This window comes from Nicotiana sylvestris, chromosome 7 (assembly GCF_000393655.2).
Source record: "Nicotiana sylvestris chromosome 7, ASM39365v2, whole genome shotgun sequence".
NCBI lineage: Eukaryota > Viridiplantae > Streptophyta > Magnoliopsida > Solanales > Solanaceae > Nicotiana > Nicotiana sylvestris.
This window is the reverse complement of record NC_091063.1, coordinates 52,555,527-52,581,434: the sequence shown is the minus strand read 5'-3', so window position 1 is coordinate 52,581,434 and position 25,908 is coordinate 52,555,527. Positions and strand designations below refer to the sequence as shown.

The 25,908-nt window shown below is 37.0% G+C and overlaps 3 protein-coding genes across 3 annotated transcripts; 2 read left to right on the top strand and 1 right to left on the bottom strand.

Moving 5' to 3' along the window:
* Positions 1-5,553: 5,553 nt before the first annotated feature.
* LOC104238146 (transmembrane 9 superfamily member 12) lies at positions 5,554-9,020 on the top strand. The gene is made up of 2 exons (XM_009792435.2): positions 5,554-5,685; positions 6,673-9,020. Exon 2 carries the CDS (start codon positions 6,757-6,759, stop codon positions 8,734-8,736), a length of 1,980 nt encoding a protein of 659 aa, XP_009790737.1. The 5' UTR covers positions 5,554-5,685; positions 6,673-6,756; the 3' UTR covers positions 8,737-9,020.
* A 1,547-nt stretch (positions 9,021-10,567) lies between these two features.
* On the bottom strand, positions 10,568-11,575 carry LOC138873134 (uncharacterized). The gene has a single exon (XM_070151572.1). It carries the CDS (start codon positions 11,573-11,575, stop codon positions 10,568-10,570), a length of 1,008 nt encoding a protein of 335 aa, XP_070007673.1.
* A 3,002-nt stretch (positions 11,576-14,577) lies between these two features.
* LOC104238145 (uncharacterized) lies at positions 14,578-24,823 on the top strand. Its single transcript, XM_009792434.2, has 22 exons — positions 14,578-14,809; positions 14,941-15,444; positions 16,991-17,202; positions 17,285-17,374; positions 17,498-17,629; positions 17,741-17,859; positions 18,370-18,534; positions 19,558-19,663; positions 20,078-20,183; positions 20,286-20,396; positions 20,973-21,136; positions 21,212-21,329; positions 21,887-22,111; positions 22,200-22,390; positions 22,613-22,780; positions 22,872-22,977; positions 23,080-23,217; positions 23,347-23,505; positions 23,635-23,841; positions 24,003-24,197; positions 24,311-24,382; positions 24,469-24,823. Exons 1-22 carry the CDS (start codon positions 14,762-14,764, stop codon positions 24,625-24,627), a joined length of 3,495 nt encoding a protein of 1,164 aa, XP_009790736.1. The 5' UTR covers positions 14,578-14,761; the 3' UTR covers positions 24,628-24,823.
* Positions 24,824-25,908: the final 1,085 nt, after the last annotated feature.

Below are 25,908 nucleotides of genomic sequence, written 5' to 3'. Positions count from 1 at the left end.
AGAGCCTGCTTGAAATTCTCGAGGTCGATTCAGACGACTCTGGCCCATCGAACAGTCACTGTCAAATGGAGATTCAATTCCCAATTGCTCTGTTTCCTTTCCCTTTTGTTTAATGAACCCAATGGCCTCCTTGATCTCAAACAACTCCTTATCAGTTTGTGTATTTCGATTAGTCAAGCTAGTCATACCCTCCATTAATTTCTGCAACTGTTCTTGAATTTCTGAAATTTTACCATCCATTTGGTCAATAGGTTTGTCTTGATTTTTATCCCGACCCATGTCGATGCCAAGAATCGAGCAGTTCTGATACTAATTGATGCAACAAAGAAGAATTAAGATGAAAAGAACTAATCCAGGAGCTGCAGCTCGAGGAAGATGAGGCTAAATTAGGGACTGATCTGAGATATTTAGCTAACTCGTAAGAGAGAGAGTATAGAGAGAAGAGAGATGTTATTATATCTGAATGAATATGTGCAATACAATTGTCGTGATACTTACACTTCAGCTGAATGAAGGAATCTATACTGCTAACTACCACTCACTTCCGCTAAATTCTTATAACAAACTGTAACTAACTTCTACCAGTACTAACTAACTCTACCAACTCAGCTTCTTCTCAAGGCTCAATTCTGCAATTGCATCACTTTCAGATTTAACAAGATTTCTACCTTATTATTGAGAAAGTAAAAGGTTCTTTTTACTCCATAGATTACAATAAAAGATCATTTCTTTATAAGTTATTTTCGGTTCCCTGTTCAATTTGTCCATATTACAACCAGAGCAAATTGTATCAAACTGTTGTTCTTCTATTACTACCCACAAAGCTGACACTGGGCTCCTTAAGAAAACAAGATATATACTTGAGGATTTTGTCTAGTGACTATTTTACAGGTGTTAGTAGTTGTTTTCCCCGTTAGCTCTAGCTTATTTTGCACTTTCCCTTTTATTTTCTCCAAAGGACCAGATCGTTTGGTTGTAGTTTTGGAGCGGCTAATCCCAACATAAAATCCTGCATAAGATAATATAGTATTCCGTTCGTACATAAGAAAAAGATAGTCCCTACATAATAAATGCAATATTTGATTGGCGATATTAAATATTACCCCTGTTAAGTTACACGAGAATTTATATATATTATTGTGTATGAGATAACATGTTGAATAGAATAAGGGGCATTTGCATCTATACCCGCTTTTTGTGTCACGTTTTAACTTGTTCTCGTTTTGCAAAAAAAATTACAAGCGTACCCGCTTTTTCGCATAACTTCAGCATACGGGGCTGAAGTAGCAACGACAATCACGCAAAACTTCAGCATTCTAGTAGCCGGGCCTGAAGTTCAGCTCTAGAGCTGAAGTTTTTATTTTGTAACTGTTGAACTTCAGCTCTAGAGCTCAAGTTTTTGTTTGTAACTGGCGAACTTCAACTCTAGAGCTGAAGTTTTTGTTTGTAAGCTTCAGCTCTAGAGCTGAATTTTTTGTTTTGTAACTGTCAAACTTCAACTCTAGAGCTGAAGTTTTTGTTTGTAACTGGCTTTTTGTTTCTAAGCTTCAGCTCTAGAGCTGAAGTTTTTATTTGTAACTGGCGAACTTCAGCTCTAGAGCTGAAGTTTTTGTTTTGTAGCTGTCAAACTTCAGCTCTAGAGCTGAAGTTTTTGTTTGTAACTGGCTTTTTGTTTCTAAGCTTCAGCTCTAGAGCTGAAGTTTTTGTTTTGTAACTGTCGAACTTCAGCTCTAGAGGTGAAGTTTTTGTTTGTACTAATATTTTACTTGGCTAATAATGCAGACAAAGCGTCCCAGACACCATCATTTGCTATTACAAGTATTCTTTCAGCTGATGATAATTGTTTGAACAAAAAAAAATATTAAAAAGAAAGCTTGTGTAGCATTAAAATATTAAAAGATTCAGACACATTTAGAGGTTTTCATTCAAAGAAAAGAATTTCTTCATAATATTAGGAGATTTCAGAGGCTCTAGGAAGCAAGAAAGTGAATTATTTCAATTAAAATAACTTTCTGTTTACAAATATTACCTAAAAGAAAGTGAATTATTTCAATTAAAATAACTTTCTGTTTACAATTACTCAGAGGCTCACTATGAGTAATTGAAAATGGAAAGTATTACTAGACTATCATAATTTGCTATAACTTTTTCAATACAGAGGTTCAAAAAGATATTAGATCATTCTGGGACGCTTTGTAATAGCAAACAATTAAATTTTTTTGCATTATTAGGTCAGTTGAAAGAATATTAATTGAGATAAAACGAAGAAGAAATAATCTGCACCAACAGCAACAGAAGAAAGAAGAAGAAAACGAAGGAGGAGAAGGAGGAGGAGAAATGGGGCTGAAGTTATTTAAAAAGTGGGTACAAGTTAAAAGTTTTTAAAAAAAATAGGTATAGGTTATTTGGTCGCCCAAGCAATTTTTACATAGAATACGGGTGCTAGCAATGCAAAAATTAAACTATTTAAATAGAAATGTCTTTTGTTTAAAAATATAAGTAAATTGATGAACAATAATTCTTTCATTATTAATTATCACATAACAATCAATTTATTATTAATCACCGTATAAATAAGTGTTGTATTAAGTGAACCAAATGACTCAGCGCGACAATTGAACGGTTGAAGATATTTTTGCCCTAAAAAATTGAACTGAAAAATTAAAATTTAGAATATGTTGGCTAATTCCTAAATAGTAGCCTTTAGAGTGGATACCCGGTGTCATTTCTACACAGCGAAGATAGAGACGCAGAGGCCCATGTATGAGAAAAATAGAGAGAAAACTACCCTCTATAGCCCCTCAAAATTTTAATAGCCCATGTTTTTCCCCTTTGACCCGAAATGTCCTCCGGCCCAAACATATTACATCTAATAGCCCGAAATGTCTATTTTGTATATTTTTTTGTATAGTAATAGTCGATTTTGTATATATTTTGTGTAGTGACAGTCTATTTAGTATATTTTTTTGTATAGTCACAGTCTATTGTATATAAATTGTACAGTGACAGTCTATTTTGTATAATTTTTGTATAGTGACAGTCTATTTTGTATAATTTTTATATAGTGACAGTCTATTGTATATGAATTGTAGTGATAGTCTATTTTGTATATTTTTTGTATAGTGACAATCTATTTAGTATAATTTTTTGGTATAGTGACCGTTTATTTTGTATATATTTCAACGTTATGCATAATGGATATTCAGTGGTATTTAGGTTTTTTCTTTTCATCTCCATATACAAGCGCACACTCATTTTTTGTATAATGACAGTCTATTTTGTATATATTTTATATAGTGACAGTCTATAATATATAAATTGTATAATGACAGTCTATTTTGTATAATAATCTATTTTGTATAATAATCTATTTTGTATAGTAACAGTCTTTTTAATATATTTTTTGTATAGTACAGTCTATTTTGTATATTGGAGAATCACTAGCTAGGAGGGGAGAAGGTGGGTTAGGAACTTCAAATAAAATTGAAGAAGCTTGCATGGAAATCTCAAGCTCTGAATTTATGCTATGTGACACATATAAAAATGTATATGGATATTCTCTTTGCAAATGTATGTCCATACCTCCATACAACCACAAAATTGTGTTAAGACCAAAGCCTGCTCTCAACTCTCTCTCTCTCTCTCTTTTTCTTCTTCTCCGGCACCATTTCCGGCGAAACTCCGGCACGGAACTCTCTATAGAAACTGCTCGAAATTTCCTCCCAACACAGCAAAAAAAAAGAGGAACGTGTCAAAAACATATAAAGAGTCTTAAGAGGACCACTACAGTCCAAAACACTTTTCTCTCTATAATGGACCACCGACCGTCACCCACTTTCCCTCCTTTTCCGGTGACATTTCCCGACTAAAAATACTGCACGCCCAAAAAATGCCCCTTAAACATCAATTTTACATAAAGCCACGTCCTTTGCATTTTAATTTATCAAATATTAACAATATTATTGGGGCTGATTTGGTATTTTAACGAAATGGCTACTACACCAAACACAACCACAGCTTTAACCACCGTGGACTCCACCGTCGGCGACGGCGAAGGCTCGATCGACGAGCTTAATGCTAAGGCAGTGCACAAGAGGTACAAGGGCTTGTGATGGTACGGACAAAATGCTGTAAAAGGAAAAGGGTGTGCCTACCTTTAAGGGTCTGTTAGGAAAGCCACCGGGTAAATTGATGTAATTACTAATGCAGTAATTATATAGTTATGTAATTAAGATGACCTGTTTGTTTGTCATAGTGTAATTACAGTATAATTATAAGTTTACTGTTTGGTTGTACAAGTATAATTACAAAGTTAGATTAAATTTAAAATTAAGTAATTAAGAAAACTTAAAAGTTAATATAATAAATATATGCCTATAAATTTTTATAAGTATAAATAATATTATATTTGGTATTTAAGATGTATATTTTTCGTACATATATATATTAATTAGCAATCACATATTTATAACTAATATTATAAAAATAATTTATATATATTTTGTAAAAAACATCGTGGAATTCATGTTTGATAAAATAAATTAATATTTTATAAATATAATGTCATAGCATTAACCAAAACTAATCTATCAATTCTAACTCAAAAGTGAACAACATGCCGACCAAGTAATTACTTGGCTAAACAAACATGCCAAAGAAAAATATAATTAAAAGTATATTTTAAAATTTACAATTTCAAAAAAAAATTAAAATAATAGATTTCAAAAAAAAAAATAAAAAAAAAATATTTTAAAATTTCAAAAAAAATTAAAAGTAAAAATAAAATAAAAAAATTAAAATAATAGAAATAAAAGTTATAAAGAAAATAAATAAAAATAAAAATAAAAAGTAAAGAAACTAAAAAGCAACCTTCTAATTACCATCAATTCTTACCTCCTCCTTGAGAATTGGAGAGTGTAATTACATTCCTCCAATTACATCCAATTTCATGCTGACCAAATAATTATTTGGCCAAACAAATATGGCAAACTGTGTAATTACACCCAATTACATCCAAATTTATTTCCAATGTGACTTTCCAAAACACGCTCTAAGGCTTTGCCTAGCTATAATAATTAGTTTTTGGCTTCAAATTATATAATAGATTTGTGGGCTAGAGATTGTCAAAAGTTTCCCAAATCACGGTACAACAACAACAACAACAATTCAGTATAATCCCACTTAGTGGGATCTGGGGAGGGTAGTTTGTACGCAGACCTTACCCCTATCCTGGGGTAGAGAGGCTGTTTCCAAATAGAACCCTGATATCCTTCCCTCCAAGAACTTCCCACCTTGCTCTTGGGGAGACTCGAACTCACAACTTCTTGGTTGGAAGCGGAGGTTGCTTACCATCAGAGCAACCCCTCTTAGTTCCCAAATCACGGTAGAGAGTTAAAACTATATTTCCCCTTTTGTCCCCAATGTACAGGAGCGATAGATCTACCAAATTATCAAGGCAGATAGTACAGCAAGATCTAAAAACCTGATTGAAACTCACGCGATAACAGGTCCCCACATATATAACACGCGCAAACGGTTTTTATTGCAAACTCCAGTGCCCTCTGGATTACACTTCACGACTCTTTTGCCTTTTCCCCCTTTTCTTCAACCCCATCTGCCAAATTGCAAATCCCCTTCGATTTCACCGTCATTTCTCACTTTCCAGATCGCTCACTCACTCCGCCGGTAACCATTTAATTGATTATTATTGCTTTCTTGTTGTATTTATAGATCTACTTCAATTAATGCTCCAGTTACGCTTTGTTCGCTTTTCTATTTATAGCAGGAAAACTTTATTTAGTATACCGCAGAAACGGATCTAGGATTTTAAGTTAGTAGCTGTGTAGGTTACTGTACTTACTAATCCTTCTTTTTGTTGTTGTTAAAATGAGTTAGGATATACTAGCATAAATTTATACGTATTTGTTAATTAAAATTTTGTATATATAATTCGAGTGAAGACAGCACTGTGTTTGTGTGTTCGTGCATCCGCTGCACTAAGGTGGATCTGCTCGTGCTAGCATTAGATTTGCGTTCTTGTTAGTTGAGTTATTTCATTTGTGTAGTTAGATTTGAATGAATGGTTGTTTCTTTTTTCTTTTTAAATCATGAAATTTAATATGTATAGTAGTGTGTTTGAGTTGCTGCTAGGCTGTTCAGTAATACGATCTATTGCGATATGAAGTTGTTTCTTGCTCTATTGACAGTCAGAAAAGTTTATCCAATACGTAGAGGTGGATTTAGGATTCAGTGTAGTAGCAGAGGGATTATTTTTGCACTAACTATTTCCTTGTCATAATGAGTGCAGAAAAATATACTTGAGTCTAGGTGTAATTGTTGTTTATACATAAATTTGAGAATTTGTGCACTTTCTCTTGCTGTAGCTGGATCTGCCTAGCATGACCATCTGGTTGTGTCTCACTACTAGTATTAGTTGGATTTGGGTTAGCTTGATTTGAGTTACTTCTGGATTTCATTTTCTTCTGCTTCACTGGCGTCTAGATCTTATGAGTGATTAGTTGCGTAATGAGTGGTTAACTTACTACCAACTTCAATATGTACGATAATATGTGTGAGTTTCTGTTAAGCTGTTCACTAACACGATCAATGTGGATATGTAGTTGTTTCATGATCAATCATAAGGAAGATCATTAACACTGATCCTTATTGCAGAGTTCCTGGAGTAATCTACAGAGATCTTGTATTTTTTGTGGTGGATCAAACTAGTTTTCAGGCGATCGGTGTTTTTGTTGAGCAATGGCTTCCCCGTTGATTTCAACGAGGAGATATTGGGCTGTTTTCCTTTATGTCATTCTTGTTTCTCATGCCTGTAATGGGTTTTATCTTCCTGGAAGCTACATGCATACATATTCAACAGGTGAAGAAATCATTGTCAAAGTGAATTCTTTGACTTCGATTGAAACTGAACTTCCATTCAGCTACTATAGTCTTCCTTACTGCAAGCCCCCAGGTGGAGTCAAGAAAAGTGCTGAGAATCTGGGAGAGTTGCTCATGGGAGATCAGATTGACAACTCTCCCTATAGATTTAAGATGAATGTCAATGAATCTATTTACCTGTGTACTACCCCACCCTTAAATGAGCATGAGGTAAAGCTGTTGAAGCAGAGGACCCGTGATCTGTACCAGGTTAACATGATTCTGGATAATTTGCCTGCTTTGAGATATGCCAACCAAAATGGGCTCAAAATTCAGTGGACAGGGTTTCCAGTAGGTTACTCACCACAAAACAGTAACGAAGATTACATAATCAACCACCTTAAGTTCAGGGTTCTGATTCACGAGTACGAGGGTGCTGGAATTCAGATAATTGGTACTGGTGAAGAAGGTATGGGTGTCATTTCAGAGACAGACAAGAGTAAAGCATCTGGTTTTGAGATTGTTGGGTTTGAGGTTGTTCCATGCAGTGTCAAGTATGAGCCAGAAAAGATGACAAAACTCCATATGTACGACAATTCTTCATCCATAAGTTGTCCACTTGAACTTGAGAAGTCTCAAATAATAAGAGAGCAAGAAAGAGTGTCTTTCACGTATGAGGTTGAATTTGTGAAAAGTGATATTAGATGGCCATCTCGATGGGATGCTTATCTGAAGATGGAAGGTGCCCGGGTCCATTGGTTCTCAATTCTCAACTCGTTGATGGTAATATTTTTCCTGGCTGGTATTGTTTTTGTTATCTTTTTGAGAACAGTTAGAAGGGATTTGACCAAGTATGAGGAATTGGATAAAGAGGCTCAGGCACAGATGAATGAGGAGCTTTCTGGTTGGAAGCTTGTGGTTGGTGATGTTTTTAGAGAGCCAAATCACTCAACGTTACTGTGTGTTATGATTGGAGATGGGGTTCAGATTACTGGAATGGCAGTTGTCACTATTGTTTTTGCTGCATTTGGTTTCATGTCACCAGCTTCACGAGGAATGCTGCTAACAGGTATGATATTGCTTTATCTCTTCCTGGGAATTGCTGCTGGTTACGTTAGTGTGCGTGCTTGGAGAACAATAAAGGGCACTTCCGAAGGTTGGAGATCGGTTTCTTGGTCAACTGCGTGCTTCTTTCCTGGGATTGTCTTCGTCATCCTCACTGTGCTGAATTTCATTCTTTGGGGAAGCAGAAGTACTGGAGCACTCCCCATCTCATTATTTTTCACTCTCTTAGCACTCTGGTTCTGTATTTCAGTGCCTCTCACCCTCTTGGGAGGATACCTTGGAACACGAGCTGAGCCTATTTCATATCCTGTGCGGACTAACCAGATTCCTAGGGAGATCCCTGCACGCAAGTATCCCTCTTGGCTTCTTGTTCTTGGTGCTGGAACTCTGCCATTTGGAACCCTCTTTATTGAACTCTTCTTCATCCTCTCTAGTATTTGGCTTGGACGGTTCTACTATGTTTTCGGTTTTCTGCTTATTGTCCTCCTCCTGTTGGTTACTGTTTGTGCTGAAGTTTCAGTCGTGCTCACTTATATGCATCTTTGTGTGGAGGACTGGATGTGGTGGTGGAAAGCATTCTATGCATCAGGCTCTGTTGCTCTCTATGTGTTCCTGTACTCCATCAATTACTTGGTTTTTGACCTCCAGAGCTTGAGTGGCCCAGTATCAGCTATACTTTACCTTGGCTACTCTTTGATAATGGCAGTCGCAATCATGCTGTCAACTGGCACTATTGGCTTCCTCACATCATTTTACTTCGTGCATTATCTTTTCTCATCAGTGAAGATCGACTAAATGGTTCTGCAGGGTGATTACGACTGTTGGATGGCTAAAGACCTTTTCTGTCTTGTCAAAATTTACCTAGTCCTGCCAGAAAGAGTATCTGAACTGCAGCCAAGGACCTTTGTACTTCCTATTTTACTGTCATATTCTGAGGCTAGATATTTTGTTAGTTCAAAGTTGTGATTTAGCTTTTTCATCCTTCATTGTGTTTTAATCACATTTTCCCATATTTCTTGTATCTTGATAACTGCTACTTTCAATGGAGAAATTACCAGAGAACTGATTTTAGCTGATTATCTTACTTTGTAATTGAAACAGAGGATAGGTTTAAGGTGGTTTTGTTCCATATCACTTTTGGAACGAATACTCTGGTTATATTTGGGTTCATATTTAAGTCCCATGCATAGATTTGGTTGTTGCTATATTGCATCATGTGCTGGTTACTTCATGAGTAATTACATGGATTTTGTCATGCGGCTGGATAGTTTTCTCAAATGCACTCTTTCTGAACTCCATTGATATTCGAAGTGATTTCTAGCTTGTGTTCTGACATTGCTTGAGTTGTCCATTGATACACTTTACTGGACGTTTGGTACTGAACCGTGTCTCGGATAAGAGGTTTTAACGATGCAGAATGTGTGTTTCTTATGATGCTCTTATTCAGTCTCCATTTATACTGCTTCCCATGGTTGCAAACTTGCAATTTTATTACTCCGTTTGTGCAACTACTTCATAACTAGCGTGCAGAGTACTTTTTACGTTTTTTTTACTTCCAAATGATGTTGTTTGGGTTAGCTTGTGCTCAGCTTTTCTAATTATGTATAATTACTAGGTGCTTGCTAAATCCCACCATAGGTATTGTCACAGGGGTGATTTGTGTCACTCGAACTCAACCCGAGGTTCACCTCCGTGCGGCAGTCAAGCCCAGCCTTGACTTCAGCCTTTCCAACACTTAGTTTTATTGTTAGGGACGTTTGCACTTAGAATGAAAATAGGCAGCGAAAACAGTAGATAAAGGCACACACGATATACAGGAATTTCTTCCCAACTTGTATTAATATGTGAATACAAGAACACAATAGCCAACCCTATGGCCAAGACAAAGAATTCCCTAATTCCCTGCCCCAAAATGGTTTTCCCACCCTTAGGAAATGACTTAGACGAATTTTGGCTACACAATGCCTTAGACTAAGTTCTCTGCCCCGTTTTGGACAGCCTAGGCAAGTATTTATAAGGCTACAATCAGTTGATAAGCCCCAACTGATGGGCAAACAAGTTAAGACAAAGTACAAAAACGTGGGCACACTTTTTAGGCCATGACCAGCATGTCTTGGAAGAGGTTGCAACTGCCAATTGCTAAAGCACATGTTTTCCAACTGCTGCTTGTGCACAACATGTGTCTGATTTTCGCCCAGCTGCTTTGTGCCAAGGCTGGCATTGCGCCCAACCTTGCCTTTGACACTGCTCCGCGCCAATGTCATTGCCACAGCTAGCCGCCCGCTGACTTAGCCGCACACATTCATTGTCACAGCTGCCCGCCCATGTCAAGTCGCCCCCGACTTGATCAAATATGTCCGTATCATTTGCCATTGCTTGTCCCGCCTTGCCTTGCTTTGACTTGCCATGTCTTTGCCCCTGCTTGACATAGCTTTGCCTTGCCATTGTTTTGCCAACCCGCACATCTAAGTAAGATGCGCCTTGCTTCCATTCAAGGTGCGTTTGTCGAACCCCGCATTGTCCGTCATGCCGAGCAGCCCATCATGATGTTGCCCAATTTTTCAGGTTGTGTGCCAAGGCCATCATGAAAATCCTTGTCACAACCCACACCTGCCGAGGACCTTTGTCAAGGGGCTAACAAACCACCCCCACCAGAAGAATTCGTCGTCCTCGACGAAGCAGCTTCCGCATTTTTCAGCACCACCATAGGCCCTAAATATGCTGTTGCTTGCCCATGTTCTTCCTCGTTTGTCTCGTCTTCACTCTTTTCTTCAGCAAACAACGCTGAAAGCCGTTCAATTCTTGGACAATCCCTCGCCATGTGTGGCCCTTTGCAAATAAAACAACCATCAAACTTGCTGTTTTGTCCCTTGTTTGTCGAAGGTCCAGCACATTGCTTTCCCTTCTCATTGCTATTGCCCTCAACAGCATTACCCTTGTCATTTCCATTTTTCCTCCACTCTTTTACCTTGTCTTTGTTCCCGTTTTTGGACTTTGAAGTAGTAGAGAAATCAGAACCATCTTGTCCCAACCGGAAATCACCCAACGCATCCGCAGCAGCAATGGCACTAGGAAAGTCTTTCACATTTTGCCTTCGGAGTTCCATTTGTGACCACGACTGCAACCCGTAAAGGAAATTATGCAGCTTGTCTTCCTCAGACATGTTGCTAATATCCAACGTCAAAGTACTAAAATCCTTGACGTAATCCCTGACCGTTCCAGTTTGTTTCAACTTCTTCAAACGATCTCTAGCAATCCAGCCCGCATTGCTAGGAAAGAATTGATCCTTCAACTCTTTCTTCAGCCCTTCCCAAGAGTCAATCTTCGGCCTACCAGCACTTACATCATCTGCCACGCGCGTACGCCACCACAGCTTTGCATCGTCCACCAAGTATATAGTCGTAATGAGGACTTTGTCTTCATCTTGCACTTTGGCAGCATGGAAGTATTGTTCCATATCCCACAGGAAGTTTTCGAGTTTCTTGGCACTCCTTGCGCCATTAAACTCTTTAGCCTCCGGAATTCTGACCTTGGTACGATCTGCTCCATGCTGTGCTTCATCATTGCCAACAGCACGACGCAGCAACCCATTTTCCATTTTCAGATCTGTGCACTCCTGGCTCAGCCTGTTCATCTCAGCCTCAAGATAGTCAGAAATTGATCCTCATCAACAATTTCGACGAGTGCCTCTAATGCAGTAACCTTTTCCCTCAGTTCTGCGTTGCCACCAGCCATTCTTCATCCAACCTAGCTCTGATACCAATTGTCACAGGGGTGATTTGTGTCACTCGAACTCAACCCGAGGTTCACCTCCGTGTGGCAGTCAAGTCCAGCCTTGACTTCAGCCTTTCCAACACTTAGTTTTATTGTTAGGGACGTTTGCACTTAGAAAGAAAATAGACAGCAAAAACAGTAGATAAAGGCACACACGATATACAGGAATTTCTTCCCAACTTGTATTAATATGTGAATACAAGAACACAATAGCCAACCCTATGGCCAAGACAAAGAATTCCCTAATTCCCTGCCCCAAAATGGTTTTCCCACCCTTAGGAAATGACTTAGACGAATTTTGGCTACACAATGCCTTAGACTAAGTTCTCTGCCCCGTTTTGGACAGCCTAGGCAAGTATTTATAAGGCTACAATCAGTTGACAAGCCCCAACTGATGGGCAAACAAGTTAAGACAAAGTACAAAAACGTGGGCACACTTTTTAGGCCATGACCAGCATGTCTTGGAAGAGGTTGCAATTGCCAACTGCTAAAGCACATGTTTTCCAACTGCTGCTTGTGCACAACATGTGTCTGATTTTCGCCCAACTGCTTTGTGCCAAGGCTGGCATTGCGCCCAACCTTGCCTTTGACACTGCTCCGCGCCAATGTCATTGCCACAACTCGCTGCCCGCTGACTTAGCCGCACACATTCATTGTCACAGCTGCCCGCCCATGTCAAGTCGCCCCCGACTTGATCAAATCTGTCCGTATCATTTGCCATTGCTTGTCCCGCCTTGCCTTGCCATGTCTTTGCCCCTGCTTGACATGGCTTTGCCTTGCCATTGTTTTGCCAACCCGCACATCTAAGTAAGATGCGCCTTGCTTCCGTTCAAGGTACGTTTGTCGAACCTCGCATTGTCCGTCATGCCGAGCAGCCCATCATGATGTTGCCCAATTTTTCAGGTTGTGTGCCAAAGCCATCATGAAAATCCTTATCACAACTCGCACCTACCGAGGACCTTTGTCAAGGGGCTAATAGGTATCCAAATAACTCTTTTTGTCAAAGGTTTAGATTTTTGGATGAATCACTTAGGATTTTCTGCCTCTGTTGGAACCAGAACCCTGGTCTCTCATAGTTATTTATGACTTCAGACTCTCCGTTGCAACTTCTTTTTACTTTTTTAAATTTGATCTTTTTCTTGCCAGCTACAGAACTCGGAAAGGCAAATATGGAGCAGAAGGCGAAGACTAACCGTTGGGTAAGTCAGAACCACATAGCCAAAGCCTACCTGTGAAGGTCACTAAAAAGAGAGTATCAAAAAGCTAGAAGCATTTGATGTGGGAGTCAACCTGAGAGGAGGTATTAAACCCTTAATTGTAGATTTATACAACCCAAAGACGCACAAAATGACAAGTCAATATAATGTTGCAGTTTCTGTCGACCAGCCGCTCTTAATTAATATTTTGCTTCAGCGACTTGACTTACGTAGTCAGTAGTCACAAGTCAACATATACATATCCTTAAGTATCATAGGATTTGAATGTTTTGACCCTTATCCTCCTTTATTCCTACCACTACCTAGCCTGCAAGTAGGAAAATTGGGATTGCACCTGTTATGATCTATATAAACTCGGAAAGGTTAAAACATCTTCTACAATATCTACGGAGATTCTGAAGGAAACAAATGGTATCCATTGATCATTTTGATCTTAGGCACACTATCTTAGTGTTAGTAAACATTCTCAAATCTGGAATCGGACCTCCCTGGCAATGGGATCCGTTCAACGTTGTAGCAGTTTCTCACCAGTTTACTTTAATGGAAGCTAGCATTCTTCTCTTCACGTTCACCATCTTCTCCTTCACCTCCATAAAAATTCACCCCAGAAGCGAGCAGTGGCAAATATGTATAAGAGTTGGAGATTTCTCCACAAGTCTTACTCTATTATTGCTGGTCTGTCTGGTAGTACCAAAATATATATTTTGGTATGCATATCCCATGATCATATTGATTTCCATGAATTATACTTGGCTTGCCAAGACTTTCAATACTTTCCTGGATTGGCTACAAGGAATGTCTCCCTCAATGCCTGTTTTCAATATTTTCGTCGTAACAACACTTGCCACTGCCGGTCTGAACCATGAAGATCAGCAACCTAGTTCAGGGCATGAAGCAGTTTAACAGATGGAACATCGGATCTATTTGTACATTTTTGCAAAATCCAAATTATGAGTTTATCACCACACTTTGATCAAGTGTTTTTTTTTGTGGTTATTATTACCTTACCTTGACAACCTTTATTTCTATGTTCTAACAAAGTCATCCAATTTAAGTGTTTGAAGTTGCGGAGATCTACTTCTAAATTTGTGGTCGTTGCTCAGAGAAGGCCATTAAAGTGTTTACAAGATCTAAAGTAAATTTTGTAAGAGCAAATGAAGTTTCTATGTATAGTACTTGGCTTTACAAATACTCTTTCAGCCACCAAAAATATGAATATTTCTATATTTTAATTTAACTCAACCATAATTAATTTTTCGGAGAGAACCATAGATTGTGATGAAGTGATAAATATCTTTCCATCTTAATCGAAGTCTTAGATTCGACCCAGGGATATAAAATTGCCTTTGAATTGGCAGCACTTTACTAATAAAGTGAAATTTTAAATTCGAAATAGTTGGATCCCAATGCGATTCTGAACGCAGAATAGAGAACCAAAAATAATAAGAGATCTTTACACAAATATATATATATATATATATATATGGTTACTTTTAATTTTAGTAGTTGGGTGAGTAATTATTTAGATTAATTCTTCAAAATAATATTTCCAGTGAGAGACTTTAGCCTCGAACGGCAAATAGAAAAGAATTATTGGGGAGACAGCATATGGTATTAAATTCATCTCAGCCTTTTTCAAACTAGCCGTTAGAAGGAGGTGGAGCACAAGACCGCTCTTCTTGTCTCTCTCTTTACCCCCATTATACCTCTCTCTCTCTCAGCTTTCTTTCCTTTTTTCCTCCTCAAATTCCCCCTTCTTCTTATTCCTTCACAATCCTTTAAGTTCTCTAAAAATCATTTGGTTTTTTTGTAGAAACCAACAAACAGAAATGTTCACAGAAGGTTTGGACGAGTCTGCAATTAACTGGATCAAACAGGTAAGCCAAATTACTGGTACAATTGAAAAAAAAAGTGTGCGACTTTGTATATATCCACTCTTTTTTACATCTGGGTTCTTGTTAATTTTGTTTCCTAATTGATTCTTGGTATGGTAAATTTTGGGTTGCAGGGGACTGAAGTAAAACAATCATGTAATCCAAGATCGCCATTATCTGAAAACTTTGATGATAGATACTCAATTCCCAGATCTCCGTTAGCCACTTACACCCCAAATTCACATATATTACCACCCTTGAAATTTCATTCGGGTCTTCTAAAACCCCATAACACAGTGAAAACACTTAGTATAGACAGCAATGAAGATGATTATGATTACGACTTTGATGATGAGAGTGAGAGTGTGACTTCAGCTTCAGATGAAATCGATGGCCATTACTCTGAACAAGAAACATTGAGTACAAACGGATGTGAAGTTAAAGGAGTTGGATTAAACAATCGACATGGCTCCACGCTGAATAGAGGAATTTTACAAGAGAATCTTAGAGTTGAAGTACCAGAAAATGGTATTAGGAGATTTAGTGAGCTGGAGTTTATGGGAAGTGCACAGAAAGCTACACTTTTGAGTAGTGTTCCTAGCTATCTGCGTGATAAAGTTCAACCACATAGTGCATATGTAAGTTCCAACATTACTGTTCATTCACATTGTCAACCTCGACTAGTTTGCTATATTATCTACTACTATCTGATAGTATATATTAATTTTACTTTTCCTTATACTTTGAGGCCATCTATTGTACCTTTGCGATTAGCAAAGAGTTTGGTATTTGCCCTTTCATTTAAGTGGCTCTAGCATAGACTGCTCCGGTTTCCTAGTATCTTGTCATTGTTACTGCATATTGCTATTGCTTTTTCCATCTATTTTTCTGGTCCTTAGGTTGCTGGTATTATCTTTCTAACCTTTGTTGTTGTTACTGTTCTATTGTTTTTTTTTCATCTTCTTGAGCCAAGGGTCTCTCTACCCCAAAGTAAGGGTAATGTCTACGTACATACTACCCTCCCAGACCTCCACTTATCAGATTATACTGAGTTGTTGTTGTTGTTGGCTCTAGCATGGAGTGTGGGTAGATTATTCGTCTTAAAGAACTTCGGGTAAAAGGTTCAAATTACCCACTTATTTTTTTTATTGTGGTTTAAAATTAGCTTCCCTTATGCTTTAGTTTGGAGGAATGTTAGGGTCAAAGGCAAATATGAGACAACTTGTTAATGGATATTGTATGATGGAGGGTAAAATTAAGATATTTAGGTAGCATAGAAAGGAGTATCATTAATTTATGGGAAAAGGTTCAATTATCTACTATCTGAAATATTTTAATTTTACTATTCCTTATACTTTGAGGCCATCTATTGTACCTTTGCGATTAGCAAAGAGTTTGGTATTTGCCCTTTCTTTTAAGTGGCTCTAGTATGTACTGCTCCGGTTTCCTAGTATCTTGCCATTGTTACTTGATATTGCTATTGCTTTTTCCATTTATTTTTCTAGTCCTTAGGTTGCTGGTACTATCTTTCTGACCTTTGTTGTTGTTATTGTTCTAATTATTTCTTTTCATCTTCTTGAGCCAAGGGTCTTTCAGAAACAGCCCCTCTACCCCCAGGGTAAGGGTAAGGCCTGCGTACACACTACCAGTGGCGAAGCCACATGTTCACATCGTCGAAAAATTGCATTGTGTATATATGTAAAATATTACGTTTTAGAGGTATATAACACATATTGAACACCCTTTGTAGGAGATTTTTTTCACTTCTTTTAAATTTGAATACCGTTGGAAAAATTCCTAGCTTCGCCACTGCACACTACCCTCCTTCAGACCCCACTTGTGGGATTATACTAGGTGGTTGTTGTTGTTGTTGTTGTTGGCGGCTCTGTGGACTGTGGGTAGATTCCACGTCTTAAAAAACTTTGGGTAAAAGGTTTAAGTTTCCCACTTATATTTTATTGTGGTTTAAAATTACCTTTTGTTATACTTTAGTTTGGAGGTATGTTAAGGTCAAAGGCAAATGTGAGACAACTTTCTAACGGATATAGTATGACGGAGGGTAAAATTAAGATATTTAGGTATCATAGAAGGGGGTAACTTTTAGCCTTTTCCCTTCATTGATTGATTGATTATATGATCGAAGTTGAGTTTTTCTTGATAAGAGGTTAACTATATGTAATGCAGGCAACACCTGTTGGTAGGCTAAATGACTTAGGAACCCCAAGTGCACCACCCATATTGGATATTGGAGCAGATGAAGATAACTCTGAACAGGAATGTGGAAGTGGATTGAGCACTTCTGGAGGGTTGTCTGGAACTGAGCACAATAAGAAAAATATTCCAGAAGAGGCTTGTCATAGAAATGAACAAGTTCTTTCAGAGACTGAAAGCCGAGGGTATGAAAAAGTGAAATGACATTCAGCATGAAACATTTTTGCAGATGTCTTTCATTTCCATGACAGCTTCATTTTGGTACAGGGAAGATAAATCAACTTTTGTGGAAACAAACACTGTGCCCTCGTTCCAGCAAGGAAATTCTGTGGGATTTCCAAGCCGTTATGATACCAGGTTTTTCTTTTTTACTTAAATTATCTTGCTGCCTCAAAAGCTTAGGGTTAAAAAAAGATGTGTACTTCTTCTAAGTCTTATTTATTAGATTGCAACTACTGAGCATTTCTTTGACAACATCAGTCAAAATGGATGGCAAGTTCTCTTGGCTTATGATGCCTGCATTCGTCTATGCCTAAATGCTTGGGCAAGAGGATGTGTTGAAGCACCGGAATTTTTACGCGATGAATGCCAGCTGCTTCGAGGTGCTTTCTGGTATGCTAGCTTATATTTTCTCTTATTGAATCACTTAAAAGCAGCTTTAAAGGCCACAACACTTTTTCCATGACTAATACCATTCGCTAACTATCTTATTCAACTTCGCAGCTTGCAGAAACTGTTGCTCCAACCTCGAGGCATGCAGACAACAGAAAGGATCAATAAGACAAATGGACAAACATTACCCTTGAAAGTGAGAAAATTAGTGGGGAAGGTTCGTGTGGAAGGTATAACTCAAGAACGCTTGTTTATGCTTAACTTTTGAGGTAATAGGTAGTGCAGCTCTTTGGTTTTTATTTGTATGTGTGTGTCCGAGCCTCGGAGGTAAGGTAGGTAATTTATAGTTCAGAGCTAGTTATTTTTTCTTTTGTGAAGACAGATTTGAATATAAGTTATGGTTTAATCCTGCAATTTCTATGAAATCTTGTTCCCTTCTAGACACATCACTTTCTGGTTAAAGTTTAATAGTTGACTTATCTTTCGACTAAGATGTGTTAGAATGGGTAGTTCATTAAATAAATAGCTGTGAATCATATTTGATTAATAAGTTATGGTTTCATCTACTAATCTTTCGCCTAAGATGTGTTAGAATGTAGCCTTTTAGATGTTCCAGACGAAGAAAATGAAATAAAATTTGTGACACTATATTGCAAGTAGATATCTTATTCTGTAATGTAATGTGTATCTTTTACTTGCATAGTATATAATGCTTGACATCATTTCAAAACCAATTGCAGTAAGAAAGTTAAGAATCATACCAAAGAGGAAGCTTAAGAGCGCAAACTCAATGCGAGGTGCAATTAGCATGCAGGCCGGAGCGGAATATGTACGGCATGTTTCTTCACTGGTGAAAAATGGAATCAATTCTCTTAAAATTCATTCATCTCTGCTGACATCCGAAGGTTAGTACTTCTTATTGAATGATCTTTTCTCTTCAATTGGATCACGGAAACAAGTACTCCCTCCGTTTCAATTTAGATGAGGTAGTTTGACTCGATACGGAGTTTAAGAAAAAATAGAAGACTTTTGAAACTTGAGGTCTTAAAAGCTTAAGGGTAAAAAAAGCTTTGTGGGGTCATGACATTTGTGTGGTTATAAAAGCTTCTCATTAAGGGTAAAATAAAGAGTTTAAAGTTGAATTATTTTCAATTGCAGAAATGTGTCATTCTTTTTGGAACGGACTAATAAGGAAAGTGTGTCATCTAACTTGAAACAGAGGGAGTACCAAAAATGCCTGTGGAGTTCAAAAAACATAGTCTTCTAAAAGGTTTACATAATTCAACACGAACGGCTTGCTTGATTCTCTTAGAATGATTATTCTAGATGATAAAATAGCAACCTGATTGACGTTTTTTTCTTTTCTTATTTCCTGATAAAGCATTGATGGTGATGGTCTTCTCTAGGTGAAGACAATATCGTGATTGAAGGGTGCTAAAAGGGCCAATGTAGACCTAAAATCATATGAAGAGAAGTGTATCAAAAGAACTACTACCTCTCGCAATTAAGGCAACATTCTTAATAAAATGGAAGCAACGAACCATATAGGCGATGCCAACTAGTTGTTATATCTGTATTAGATTGTATTATTAAGGAGGTTTTCTAATGTGGTTACGGATTTGTGTGAGACTTGGGAACACTCTATTTTTAAAGAACTCCTAATTTGTTCTAAAAGACAAAAGATATTGGAATGAGATGGCCCGATTCATCCAACCGATCCAACCTAGTTTGGTATTGAGGCCTAGTTGATTCCTTAACTAATAACACATTGATGGTCTATATTGGTTCTTATTTACGTGTTAAGAATTCATGCACGCTCTGGAAATAAGTAGATTTCTGGAACTATCAAAATCAAACAAAAACCATGTAGAGTTTTTAGGATCCTCGTACATAAATAACATAGTTGTTTTCCACTATGTTGTCTGCAGAATCCCTGAGATGCTTAGTTCTCCTGAAGAGTTCAATGGAAGATACTAAATTTGAACCAAATTCTGCTGTTATGCTGCAGCCTGGAAGTGGTGATCACCATGACTTGTAAGTTGTTTTTTTCACTTCATACTGGTTCTATATTGCTTATAATCCAGTTGAATAATCCAGTGAACTGTATCCTGAATATTGTTAGGATTAGAAGACTTCCAGTTGTGTGGTTATCTTACAATAAGCTTTATGAGAGACTTAGGGAACTTCTTTTTGTTACGTTCACTTCTTTTCTCTGATTAGAATTTGCAAGATGAGGAAAAGAACAGTTATGTCAAGATTCCAATTGTATGGTCACCTTTATAAGTAGTTTAGAAATATGATCGTTATATTTAGATTTTTGTGACACTATGCCCCGATGCTCGCATTCTCATATGTAAGATAGTCCTGTACTTCAGTTTCTATTTGATATCGGACAATTATGCTCAGATGTTAATTTCTCCAGACAAGATAACATATTTCTGAATACAGTTTCCCAGAGAACCAAGGAGATGCTCTTTTGCTTGAAGTACAGGATATGAAGAGAAGTACTTTGGGTCGAACTTCAATACCGATCTCAGCCGTGACTGACAGCAGTGTATGTCAAAACCTCCAATAGGTCATATTGTTACGACTATTTTATTCAGCTTTCAAATTCTTATTATACCACCTTCTTACATCAGTTTCGTAACTGTTCCAGAATGATAAGATTCGCTGGTGGCCGATTTATCATGATGATAATGAATGTGTTGGGAAGGTCCAGCTATCAATCAATTGTACATTGACAACTGATGAGACAACACAAGTCAAGGTTTTTAACAAGGACACTCCACCATATTTAACTTCTGTCCCGTGGAATCTGAATGTTTTTGTCGTAATATACGTTAAATAGGAGAAGGAAGTAATATGAGTAGGTAACATCATAATTTTTCATCTGAAGTCAGAAGAGTAACATTTAAATTTGAATCTGCTAAAAGTATGATTCTAAGCTTATTCATTATCTTTCCCTTAAGGTGGTGGTTGTTAATTCAGTTTGCTAAGTGTAACATCATCTCCTATCTCTGTTTTTGATATTTATACATATTTTCTAGCTAGCACATAATGTTCGACATAAAAGATATTTATATATCTTTTTCTTTCTCGATTCTTTTATGAAACAAAAGAAAAGAAGAAAACAACTACAGACTGGAGACTTAACCTTAAGCCATTTAACTCGAGGTCTTTATCCTTTGGCCCTTTTTGACTTGAGGTCTCAAACATTATTTGTCAGTTATTATTAAGATCTACATACTCAAAACTGCTGCTGGTGTATGGTGTCTTAGCTCATTTTATAGGTGCAGGAGTTAATAATAATTTGTGACATGCGTTCGATTCCCATTTATGACAGAGTGGACCTATTGCGGAGACTCTTGCATATGATCTATTACTGGAGGCTTCCATGCATGCTCAACAATTCAGTGCACGAAGTTTAAGGTCTGAGGGACCTTGGAACTGGTTACTGACAGAATTTTCTCTGTACTATGGGGTCTCACATACCTATACTAAATTAAGGTATGCTTGTGATATATGCAAATGTTATATCCTTTAATGTCTCTTTAAGAAAGCTGAATAAGTAGAGTTCAATAGGTACCTTTCATATGTCATGGATGTTGCCACTCCAACGAAAGATTGTTTAGAGCTCATTCATGAGTTGCTTGTGCCAGTGATGAAGGCAAGGAACGACAAAAGTTTAACAAGACAAGAGGTATCAGACTCTGAACTCTCAAACCTTCGATGATGATGTGATTCTGGAGATTTAGACATTTTACAGAATTATTTCTTAAAATCCAATTCTACAGCAATGCTAATCTAGTTTTCCCGTAAATGCAAGAGTTCTCAAACCTTCGTAAATTAATTGCAGCATCCTTTGTCTTTCAAATATGTTACTCTCTTCTACCATTTTATTTGACCTGCTTTACATTTTCTTTGAACATTGAAATTTGACCTGCTTTCCATTTTCTAGTGAGATGTCATAGATAAATGGTATCATAGAACAATGGCGCGACCTTATTAGTTTCTTATTTCAGAGAGAGAAAAAATATATTTAAAGAGGAGGTAAAAGTATTTTCAGAAACTAAAGCGAAGGCATATGTTACCATTTACAAGTGGTCTATCTAATTGATCCTCTACCCTTTGCTATTTAAATACTGGCTTATCTTTTTGAATTGTTAAAATCATTGTAACTGGACATGCTAGTTTCAGTAAGCCGGCAAAAACTTCACCTGAGCTGAGAACGCAAACTTACAATTTTTCTTGTTTCAGAAAAGTTTGCTTCTGGATTGCGAAACAGAAGTTGGAAGTCTCTTGGCCACGGTGTTTGAAAACTACAAGTCCTTGGATGAAAACTGTCCCACAGGTTTAGCAGACATTTCAGCTCCTGTAGCAGAAACTGCAGCACCAGCACTTGCTCCTGCCGTTCAAGTTTACACTCTTCTCCATGACATACTTGCTCAAGATGCTCAGATGACACTTAGAAACTATATACAGGTAAATGAGTAGAGCATTCGGTTGTCTGGTTTTGCTTACACTTTTTGATGTCTCATCATATAAGTCTAATGAAAATATGATTTAACAGATAGCAGCAGCAAAGAGGTGCCGAAAACACATGGTCGAAACTGATGAATTCCTGTCAACAAACTTAGATGGCTTTGTCATGGATTCAGTAACAATAACCACTGCTTATTCGAAGATGAAGAACCTTTGCTCCCGAATATCAAATGAAATCCAGGCAGATATTAAGATCCACAATCAACATATACTTCCAAGGTATGATGCAACTAAAAGTAAGATGCAATTTGATATCAATCTGTTGGTGCATATCCATGATTATATTGTCATGCGTTTCAATGAAATTCATGTCAAGATAGGCTTAAAAATGCCAACAATTACTGCTCCAAGTTCTCGTATTATGCTGGCTGTTGCAGTTGTGCAACTTAAACTGCCAATAAAACTTCAGATTGTCTTACAGTGGGAACATTCATTTTTCAGTTCAATTGACCTTACAACCATCACGGCTTCAGTTTACAGCACTGAACTGTGTAAGAGGCTCAAGAACTTTCTCGCTGCATGGCCTCCATCAAGTCCTTCTCTACATGTGAATGAACTTTTGATTGCAGCAGCTGATTTTGAGAGGAATCTAGACACATGGAACATCAGGTTATATTGAACGCAATTAAATTTGTATCGAAGCAAAGAAATTGTTATGCTTTCTTAGACAAGTCATTTAACCTTTTCTCCCATGATTCAGTCGAGTGCAAGGTGGTGTAGACTCGAGAGGTCTCTTTCATAGTTATATAATGGTATGGATAGAGGATTTGCAACTTCACTTACTTGAGCTTTGCAAGGCAGAAAAGGTAACTCAGCTCTTAATCTTCACTTGAAATAACCCCTTTTGTTTTGTTATTGTGCAAGAGAGGCTTAAAATTTTTCCATATTCTAACTATCACCTCTTTCAGGTGTTATGGTCTGGTGTTATTACGAACTATTCTACTTCTCCTTTTGCCGAAGAAATGTTTGAGAAAACCAAACAAATGTTAACTGAGTATGAAGTAGTAATCAACCGTTGGCCTCAGTACACTGTCATTTTGGAGAATGTAAGCTCTATTTTCGTATTCATGGAAACATATAGACAGATGCTTGATGCTGTTTCATGGCTGTGCAAATGTATAAATAAATGAGAACCCCTTCCATTTGCTGATTAACGCTTTCTGTTGATATCACAGGCTGTTGCTAATGTAGAAAGAGCAATTATAAAAGCCATAGAGAAACAGTACAATGATATCTTGACCCCACTGAAGGATAGCATTCCAAAGAAGCTCGGCATGCAAGTTCAGAAATTAGCAAGAAGGCAATCAACTACTCTCTATAGCATTCCTAATCAGGTAACTGCTAGTAATAGATGGACAGGTTATAACAATTAGTGTTGTAACAAAGAGACGCATAAGCTGCTAATACACACAAATGCAGAGGAAGCATAACTAACTAAATATGCTGGGGCCTTGTTTTGACAGTTGGGCACTTTCTTGAACACAATCAAGAGAATTCTAGACGTTCTACACTGTCAACTAGAAGACATTTTGAAGTCATGGGCATCCTATCTACCAGCGAATGGAGAGAAGAAGTCCAATTTCGGGGAGCAACTGAATGGAGTTACGGTATTACTGAGGACTAAATACAAAAACTACATGCAAGCAATAATAATCAAGCTTGCTAGTAATGTAAGCAACTACTATCTCATAATTAGCTATTTATCAGTGAGAGTAAATCTTGTGATGTGTTTACTCCATGTGTTTTACTGTCTATCATATCACACTATTGACTGGAATATAAATGCATGAAATGAGGTGGTTAAACTTTCTCTCTAATTTTGCTGCTTCAGATGCAAGCAAATCGTTGCACACGTTTGCAAAGGATTTTGGAGGAAACGAAGGAAGCAGATGGGGAGGCTGAAATCCGTGAAAGAATGCAACTGTTGAATTCACAACTCTCAGATTCCTTAAGCAACTTGAAAGAAGTCTTTACAAGTGTAATATTTGTTGCAATCTGCCGTGGATTTTGGGACAAAATGGGACAGGTTGGTTTATCTAGTGACCATCTCAAATTTGAGCTGTTCGACTACAATGATTAATTTTAACTTTTTTCTTTTTACCCTTGAGTTAATGGCATTTTGTTCTTTTCTTATACTAGATCATACTGAAATTCTTAGAAGGAAGAAAAGAGAACCGAGTATGGTATAGTGGTTCTTACCATGCTCTTGGGGTAAGTGGAGCTAAATTTCAGTATATATAATGTAGTACATATTTATGCAAATGGTTCTTGAAATATTTGCATGGTATGATTTATAGATTCTGGATGACATATTTGCTTCCCAAATGCAAAGATTGCAAGGAAATGCTCTACAAGAGAAGGATATTGAGCCCCCTCGTTCAATTGTTGAAGCTCGAGCTATACTCTGTAGAGACACCAGTAACTATCCAGATTCCTCCAACTACTTGTATTTCTAGGAATACAACTGAGTTGGTCATTCATATGCTCTTCCTATACTTGTATTTGTGTATTACTATTTCTTCCTGTTCATATATTCTTTTGTATGTAAAATATCCAATTCTTTGTAAGTTGTCAATCAATAAGAGTAAGGCCATCCTCGAAGACTTTTACCTAATTATACTATATTAGAAACTTATTTACCAATGTTCTTTATGTTTTGTAGTTTTTAATAAGCATCTAGGTTTTTCTTACAAATTGTGTAGATTGCTCCTTAAAAGGCTCCCACCCCATTATTAGTGCCTTCAATTAAGGGATTCAATTATTAGTGCCTTCAATTAAGGGATTCAATTATATCCTTTCCTTTTCCCCCTCTCCTCTTCTCTATCCCTCCTCTTTTTTTTTATAACAAAATTCCTTAATCTACACCCAGAATCTCCATCTTCTCTCTTCCCACCATTGTCGACAATTTTATATTATTAAATCATCAATTAATCGTTCTTTTGCTGGGAGGCCGGACAACATTTAAAATGAAGAAATATTCAGGAATTGTATGATAAATGTATCATAATTGTACTTAAATTGTACTTTTTTTTATAACAAAATTCCTTAATCTACGCCCAGAATCTCCATCTTCTCTCTTCCCACCATTGTCAACAATTTTATATTATTAAATCATCAATTGCATCGTTCTTTTGCTGGGAGAGCGAACAACATTTAAAATGAAGAAATATTCAGGAATTGTATGATAAATGTATCATAATTGTACTTAAATTGTATCATAATTGTACTTTTTTTTATAACAAAATTCCTTAATCTACGCCCAGAATCTCCATCCTCTCTCTTCCCACCATTGTCGACAATTTTATATTATTAAATCATCAATTGCATCGTTCTTTTGCTGGGAGACCGGGCAACATTTAAAATGAAGAAATATTCAGGAATTGTGTGATAAATGTATCATAATTGTACTTAAATTGTATCAGATATATCAATACGTAAAACGTAATTGTATCATACTTGTATCACAATTGTATATAACTTGTAGATGGTACATTAATATCCAAAATAATACATGATACAATACTAATAAATTAATATATAATTATCATATATTTATGATACAAACTGTGAAATTCGTCACGATCTCACAACTGCTCATAATTCAAATACAAATTTGATACAATCGTGAAAGAATTCTTAAACAATTATGATACAACTTAAAACCGACTCTAAACTTAAACTGATACAATATCGTATTATACTTGTATTAGTATTGTATCATGTATTTTTTTAGGTAC